The sequence below is a fragment of the Ipomoea triloba genome, chromosome 15 (assembly GCF_003576645.1).
Source record: "Ipomoea triloba cultivar NCNSP0323 chromosome 15, ASM357664v1".
Classification (NCBI taxonomy): domain Eukaryota; kingdom Viridiplantae; phylum Streptophyta; class Magnoliopsida; order Solanales; family Convolvulaceae; genus Ipomoea; species Ipomoea triloba.
Window position 1 is genome coordinate 10,818,222 of NC_044930.1, and position 8,980 is coordinate 10,827,201.

Here is an 8,980-nt window from a genome sequence, read left to right on the forward strand (position 1 = left end):
ATCAAAGGGAGTCAATACCAAGTGGTCTATGAAAAACTCACATCTGTATATAGCATAACTTATAAATCAAAGATACTGGAGGATGTTTTGAATATTTAATTGTAGGAGGATGGAGCACTAGATGTTATCAGTAATTTCATTGTAAGGACGATGTCATTCCAGATGCGATCATGGAACTTCTGGTTCTATAATAAGGCTCCAATAGCGGCAATGAAGTAATGGACTTACAGTCCAAAAAATATCCTCATTATCTTGATTGAGTCTAAATGGTCGTTCATCTATTTCAACAAATTATTGACAACCGTTAGTGTGGTATGTTAATGATACTTATCCATATTAAATGCATTAAAGACATACTCCCTCCGTCACATTTTATGTGTCTGGTTCGGTTAATGAGGTTTGACTGAAGCTATTGTTAACTCAATTTTTCATAATATTAAATTTAATATTAATATACAAAATTTATATATTTAGAAAGTACACTGAAAGTACTATTAAACACAAAAACTCAAATTTAAAAATAAATAAGTAAAAAATAATAAAGAAAATAAACAAAGAAGAAATAGTTAGTTTGACCCATGAATAATAAGCATGACAGATAAAATGGAACAGAAGGAGTATTTTTTTTTCAAAAAATAGACATATAATAATTTTAAGATCATCCTAAAATCCTAACCAAATAGCAAGATAGCGACCTGTAATACAAAGAAATGGAACTTTAACGGTCCAACACCCATTCACACCTCACCTGATCTTCGATCTGGTCATGGCAACCTAACCCACCACCCCAATACTCGTAGTAGTCAACGCCGTCGCGTATATTTTACGTACCTCCCCGCTGTATCATACACTAATATAATCCATAAACAATCCACTTGTGTATACAGTTTGAGAGACATGCATATATAATACTCCTTTTTACGCTTGATTTTCGTGCCCTTTAATGTTCCCTCACGAGATGTTGTCCTTCCCACTAATTTGTTCACAAAAGATAAAATTTTCTTGCCCCGCGTTCTCACACCTCGACCAGACAGAATAGTAAATAGACAAATTACATTGACTCAACTGCTTATTAGATAGAAGGACCTATAATGCCTACAAGAAGTATGTTACATTGGTATAACTTTTACACTGCGACTATCAGGATTTGATCATGTGTCTTATCCACAATTTACCACTTAAAAACCAACTGAGTTGTCCGGACTCCTTTCTCCGAAGCTAAATGCTCTTCAAGATCTCAGATTTTCCAGTTTTAGTTTTAATATATCAACCTTACAGTTGACGATTTCCCTGCTCTATACTTCACTTTTTCAACATTTCAAAGCTACCATTATCTGTTTCTTTGAATTTTCAAGGTAGCTTTATATCAATCTGGGAGCTCACCATTAAAAGCCCATTGGCTATTGGTTGAAGTTTCAAGAAATTCTTGGGTCAGTTTTCAATCATCTATCCTTTGTAATTTGACATTGCATTATTAGCTTCCTGAATTCAGAATCTTGGAGTTTTATGGTGGGATTTTATTTATTTAATTTTTTCTTTTTTTTTCTGTTTCTGTTGTGAATTAGGATTTAAGGATGAGAAAGTTGTGCTTTCCCAAGTGTAGATTAGGAAGAATAATGGGATGGTTACAGGTTATGCTAGGAGGGCTTGTGATAATTGTGAGCATTTCGAGCTTATTTAGGTTCTACTCTGCTGGGTTTTTCTTGCATAATGAGGATATTTGTCGCCAGTTTTATGGGTTTAAGGATGAATATGTGGTGGGGTTTGATATAAAGGCTCTAACAGCCAGGGTTGAAGAAGTGCTTAGCAAGATGGAAAGCCTTCAGGACAAGCTTGAATCAACAGTCCAACAGATGGAGAAGAACAGAGATGAGTTGAACAATGACAATATTCCAAGATTGGAACATAAAAGGTTCTTGGAGGAAGAAGTGATCAGACCTCTCTATGCTGCCCACATTGCTCTCAGGCAGATTAGGCTGCCAAGAAATGAAGGAATTGAGAACGGGGCAACGACGATTCGGGAGTACCCTTTGATCAACAGCTTTGTGATTGAGGAGATCAGGAAGTACATAACCCCAAAAGAGAACAGGCAAGGGAAGATCAACATTTATGGGACCGAAAAGGTTCACAACACGATAGGCCACGCGTGTGTGGTAATGAAGAAGGAATTGGAGGAGTTTATGGATTATGACATTGGTTCTTACTGTAAGGATGATTGGAACCTAGCTCAGAAGCTCATGATCCACGGGTGTGACCCCTTGCCCCGACGGAGATGCTTAACTCGAGCCTCCAAGCTGTATCAGAAGCCATACCCGATAAACGAGTCCCTTTGGAGAATCCCTGATGGAAGAAATGTGAGGTGGAGCAATTACCAGTGCAGGAATTTCGAGTGCCTCTCGAGCAAGAACCCGAGAAGGGGGTACACAAAGTGCACGGGGTGCTTCGAGATGGAGAAGGAGAAGCTCAAGTGGGTGGGGAACAACACTTCATTGGCTGTTGATTTCTTGATCAGAGATGTTTTGGGGACTAAACCAGGGGAGATAAGAATTGGGATTGACTTTGGAGTTGGGACAGGGAGTTTTGCAGCAAGAATGAGAGAGCAGAATGTGACAATTGTGTCCACTGCTCTCAACCTGGGGGCACCTTTCAATGAGATGATAGCACTAAGGGGTTTAGTTCCTCTTTATCTGACACTCAACCAAAGGCTTCCTTTCTTTGATAACACCATGGATTTGATCCACACAGCCGGATTCTTGGACGGTTGGATCGATCTGCAGCTGCTGGATTTCATCCTTTTCGACTGGGATCGAGTCCTCAGACCCGGGGGATTGCTGTGGATTGATAAATTCTTCTGTAACAGGAAGGAATTGGATGACTATATGTACATGTTTCTGCAGTTTAGGTACAAGAAACATAAGTGGGCAATTGCACCAAAGTCCAAGGATGAAGTTTACTTGTCTGCATTGCTGGAGAAACCTCCTAGATCTTTATGATCATTAATTATATTGTTTCTTTTACTGTTCTGATCTTGTTTGTTATACTCAGATTTAGCTTCCACACGGCCCACTCTGTAACTCATTATTATATTATAATGATATTTTTTAAATAAAGTCATATATAAATAATAAGTGTGATTGTATAAAATTTATATTTTAGTGAAATTGTACTTATTCTAATTTGCTACATTTAAAAAAAAATCTTTTTATACATAATTTATTAACTAAAGATGTGAGCTACAAATACGTAATCTTAATGTTATTTTGGACCAAGATCCACAATATAATGTGCATTCCAATCCATAGTATAACAATTGCTTGAGATTAATGGATATTCAATTCCCATTGTAAAGGGAATAACTTATTTCATGGAATTCTATTCCTTCTGTAAAAATCGAATCAAACAGAGGAATAGATATACTCCACGGAGTGACATTTCATTCCCAATGTATTCCACGAACTAAACGTCACATAATTGGTGGATTAATAACTTTTATAAATGTGTTATATGATTATTAAATACTAATGTACTTAGGGTGCGTTTGGTCCATGGGTTTAGCTATCAGGAATGAGAATTAAAGTCATTGTTATTATTTGGTTGATAGGTTTCTAGAAAACTACTATGAGATTTGATTACCCCTTAATTAGAAAACTCATTCCCTAATTAAATAAGGGTTTCATTCCATTATTCTCCATCCTAATTCGTAATGGCAAAAACTTGTGCGAGACCGTCTCACCGTGAGACGAGCCGGGTCGAGTCGGTGAAGGTGAAAATACAATACTTATATGCTCAAATGTAATACTAATCAGGAATAAAATTTTTGTTACTTATAATGTAAATGTAATAGTTTTAAGGGAAAATGTAATACTTTTACATTTCGATTTAAAAGTATTACATTTTTCCTCAAAAGTATTATATTTTTCCTTATAAGTAAGGGGAACATTACTTATTATGGAAAATGTAATACTTTTGATGGAAAATATAATGCTTTTACATCAAAATGCAAAAGTATTACTATACATTTTTCTTCATCAGAATTATTATATTTTCCTTATAAATGACAAAAATTTTATTCTTGATTAGTATTACATTTGAGCATATAAGTATGACATTTGTGCATATAAGTATGGCTTTAGCATCTTGATTCAACCTGACCCGACCCGTCTCACAAATAAGGATCCGTGAGACGGTCTCACACAAGTGTGACCCATTGGTAATTTGATTTTTAAGTTTGGATTAGTGCTTTTAGATTTTTGTTTTTATTTTTTGGAATAAGCTAAGGTTCAAATTGGCCACTGAACGTAACCTGAAAGTGCAATTAGACCACTGAACCAAAAAATAAAAAATAAAAAGTGCAATTAGGCCACCGAACACTCCAAATGTATGCTGATAATGTAAATTCCTCCATGTCTCTAGCAATCATATAATGTATATCAGAATTACATGAAGAATGGAGAGTAAATAGCTCAAAAAATTGAACTCCAGGAAGCCTTTTCTCATTCATATTATTATTCTTGAATAAAGTAGAGAGAGAAAGCATTTGAGAGTGTGTTTGGAGGACCAGGGAAAGAGCCAAAAGTCCTTAACATTAAGGGCACTAGTCTCTTTTATAAGGCTAGCAATCGTATAATACGATGGGCATATACGTACAATACTCGTAGGGCGGTATACCCGGGGTATATTCCCTATCATATGCAATTTCACCTGATAGCAGGTTACCATCCATTTCATCATATTACCTGCTTACGTGGACGGTGAGTTGGCATTTTAAAATAATTTTTAATGATAAATTTTAAAAATATAAATTAAAATTTAAAAATTATAATTAAAAAAAAAATGTCGGGTGGCCGTCGGCCACCCCTTCCCCCCTCCTCCTTTGTCTCCGGTTGGAGATGAAGAACATGTCTTCTTCTCCAGCGGAAACGAAGACAGATCGACGAAGGAGGGGCGGAAGGGGGGTGAGGGAAAGGGTTGCCGGCTGGTCGTCGGTGTTTTTTTTAAAAGTTTTTAAAATTATTTATTATTTATTTTAATAGTTTATTATTAAAAATTATTTTAAAATGCCAAATCACCCTTCCAACTAAGCAGGCAACCTGATGAAAAGGATGATAACATGCTACTAGGTGAAATTACAAACATTTGGAGTGTTCAGTTGTCTAATTGCACTTTTTTTGGTTTAGTGGCCTAATTGCACTTTCAGATTACGTTCAGTGGCCAATTTGTACATTATTTCTTTTTCTTTTGTTCATATTAGTGCTTTGGATGTCTTTATATTAGAATAAATTGTCTTGATTTTTTGTTCCTGTATTTTTAAAAGGATCATACATAACCAAACAACAATATTAGTAATCATTCCAATTTCACCCTACTATCAAACATGCAAAGTACTTTCACCAAAACTCATTATCATTGCCAAGTATTTGATTCCTATTCCAATTCCGATTCCATGTGAAGTGATTTTTATATAAGTTGGTTAAATGTGTAGTATAATTTTAAGTTGACAATTATTTTTTACTTAAAATCTGTAGTATGATCTTACTTCTATTCTCATATATATATATACTTCATAAATAGAGATAATTTTGTTTTCTTCTACATCTTTAAAAAGAATTTTTTTTTTTTTGAAAACCAAATAACCAAATCGATTAATGAAGAAGAGCAGAAATAGAGTCTGGAGGGACAGTGTCCCAGTACAGTGTATCAATCTGCGAAGAAGCCAATGCGGCCAGAGTGTGTGCTATAACATTGTGTAATCTTGGAACGAAACTAACAACACAGCTGTGAAAAGATGTTATGGATGCCTTACACGCCTGGATGGCGTAACCAGCATGTGAACGTATTGAACAGTCCTGCGAGAGATATGAGCGAAGCTGGGAACAATCAGTGAACACCTCAATTGAGTGGAGGTCCTTATCCCGTAACCATGCGAGTGCTCTACTGCAAGCCTCGGCCTCCGCCATTAACGGAGAGAAGCACAGCGGCAACGGACCTGCACAAGCCGACAAGAACTCCCCTGTTGCTGAGAGCAGAACCGCGCCATACGACGCCCTGAATGTAGTCGAGCAGAATCCAGCATCGAAGAAGCACTTTGCCGTTGCGGGTTGGGAGTGGATCGGCGCTGCATGTGCGAAGGTGTGCCCTGCTGCCGGCAATTGATCGTGATGGACCTCCCTCCATGCTAGAACTGCGGCTGCTGCTGAACGGCTGACTTTTCTTGGCAATGGTAGATAACCATCCCACACAGCTAGGTTCCGGGCACGCCAGGTAAAGTAGAGAGCTGCTACAGCCTTCCCAATATCCCCTTCAGAAAATGCATGTAACATGGATGAGAACCACATGCTAAAATTGCTTCCAACAGTAGGTATAGTAGGTAGATTAAATTCATGCCACACTAATTGGGAATAACCACACAATACTAATGCATGTAACACACTTGCATGTCCCTCACCACACTTAGGGCATGTTGGGTCTACATCTACCCTCTTTATAAGTAGATTAGTGGTGACTGGTAGAGTATCACTAAAGGCCCTCCAGAGGAAAGTTTTCCATTTTGGGGGCACCTTTAATTTCCATAAGGCAGTCCAATCATCCAAGCCTTCCTGTGTTACATTAAAATTTCCAATGATAGATCTATAACCACTTTTCACAGAATAACATCCCTTGGGGTCTCCATGCCAATACCACGAATCCTCATAGTCTAGTGAAATTGGTACCCTGGTAATACGCAAAACATCCTCCGGGTTGAATATATCATTTAATATAGAGATGTCCCAAGAACCACTCTCCTCATCAATTAAACCAGACACATGAGAGCCAATGAGATTTGCAGGCATTGGAGTTTGAACCATAGGGGATGGCTCATCAGGCAGCCATGGGTGTCCCCATATTAGAGTGGATTTTCCATCTCCAACTCTACGTCTCACACCACTACAGATTAAATCGTGAGCATGCATGATACTCCGACAACAGAAACTTGGGTTACTACCAACATCAGCATCAATGAATGAGGTCTTGGGGTAATACCTCGATTTATAAATCCTTGCAACCAAAGAGTCAAGCATAGTAAGGAACCGCCAAGCCTGCTTCCCTGACATAGCCAAGTTGAAAGCTCTTAGGTCCTTGAAACCTAACCCCCCAAACTTCTTAGGCATACACAATCGATCCCATGCTTTCCAGTGAATTCTTCTACCAGCTCCCGAGCCCCACCAGAATTTATTCATCGTTCTCTCAATAGATAGACATACAGAATCAGGAAGTAAAAAGACACTCATTGCAAAAGTAGGCATAGATTGAGCCACACTCTTCAATAATATCTCCTTGCCTGCCTGCGAAAGAAGCTTTTTATTCCATGTACCAATTCTCTGCTTGATCTTATCCTCAATATATGAGAAAGCCGCCTTCCGGTTCCTGCCCACAAAGGCTGGTAAGCCCAAATATTTGCCAAAGTTTAGGGCTTGAGCCACCCCCAAAACCTCAGCCACCTCTTGTCTATGTGCAACATGTGTATTCCTGCTAAAACAGACACTAGACTTGTGGTAATTCACAGCCTGGCCAGACATATTCTCGTATAAATTCAGACAATGCTTTACCGCACTTGCCTCCTGGACATTTGCTCGAAAAAATAGGAGGCTGTCATCCGCAAAGAACAGATGAGAGACCGGAGAAGCCCCCCTTGCGACCCTACAGCCCTTGATAGCACGTTCCACCTGAGCCTTCTGGAGCAACAGAGAGAGTCCCTCTGCACAGATAATAAATAAATATGGGGAAAGAGGGTCACCCTGACGCAACCCACGAGATGGTGCAATATATCCAGTAGGGACACCATTAACCAAGAAACTATAAGAGATTGTAGATACACATAACATGATTAAATTAATCCACTGAGATGCAAACCCCAGGGCCTCCAACATTCTGCGTAAGAAGGGCCACTCCATCCGATCATATGCTTTTGCCATATCAAGTTTGAGAGCACCCCAACCAACTAAGCCACATTGTTTTCTATTGAGATAATGCCGCACCTCCGCAGCAACCAGGATATTATCAGTAATGAGCCTACCAGGGATGAAGGCACTCTGTGATTCAGTTATGAGATTGTCTAATAGAGGCTTCATCCTGTTTGCTATCATTTTCGTCATAATCTTATATACCACATTACACAAAGCAATAGGCCTCAAGTCAACCATACTCTCAGGCTCTTTTTTCTTGGGGATAAGAACAACATTTGTTGCATTAAGACCTTCTAGGAAAGAGCAAGTATGAAAGCAGTTAATCACAAATTCAGACACATCCCCACCCACCACATCCCAATAATGCTGGTAGAAACCTGGATTCATCCCATCCGGCCCAGGAGCCTTATCCGGGAACATTGAAAACAGGGCCTCCTTAACCTCCACAGATTCAAAGGGACGTAATAGTGAATCATTATCAGATTGGGAGACACGGGGAGCTACAGTATTGAAAAAAGTCTCATCTAAAGATGATCCCGAAGAAAGAAAAATGTTATTGAAGTAACTCAATACAACAGACTCCAGAGCCTCCCCCTCCACCCACACACCCGCATCATTTTTTGAATCTAGACAGATAATTCTTCTTTTTTCGAGTAGAGGCATACCTGTGATAGAACATTGTATTGGCGTCAGCACCCTTCAACCAGTGTTGCTTAGCCCGTTGTCTCCAAAAGGTGTCCTCCTGGGCTTCAAGGCGGGTTATTTTATTCTCCAGCCTCTGGAATTAGGAAAGAGCGGATAATGGAAGAAAAGGGTAGGAATATTTAAAGCTGTCAAAATGAATAATTATTATAAAATTATGACAAATTGAAAAAAGTTGTAGTAAATAAATTAAAACTTTTTTCAATTTTTCATAATTTTATAATAATTATTAGATTATATATATATATATATATATATATATATACATATATATATATATATATATATATATATATATATATATATATATATATATATATATATATACATTGTAT

General features: G+C 38.1%; 1 protein-coding gene across 1 annotated transcript; it reads left to right on the plus strand.

The window, feature by feature from the left end:
• Positions 1 to 1,283: 1,283 nt before the first annotated feature.
• Positions 1,284 to 3,106, plus strand: LOC116007340. The gene is made up of 2 exons (XM_031248000.1): positions 1,284 to 1,430; positions 1,566 to 3,106. The coding sequence occupies exon 2, from the start codon at positions 1,575 to 1,577 to the stop codon at positions 2,991 to 2,993; it is 1,419 nt and encodes a 472-aa protein (XP_031103860.1). The 5' UTR covers positions 1,284 to 1,430; positions 1,566 to 1,574; the 3' UTR covers positions 2,994 to 3,106.
• The last annotated feature ends 5,874 nt before the right edge of the window (positions 3,107 to 8,980 follow it).

What these genes read in the sequence shown, in the direction of transcription:
- LOC116007340 (XM_031248000.1), top strand. Translation starts at nt 1,575, where the DNA reads ATGAGAAAGTTGTGCTTTCCCAAGTGTAGATTAGGAAGAATAATGGGA.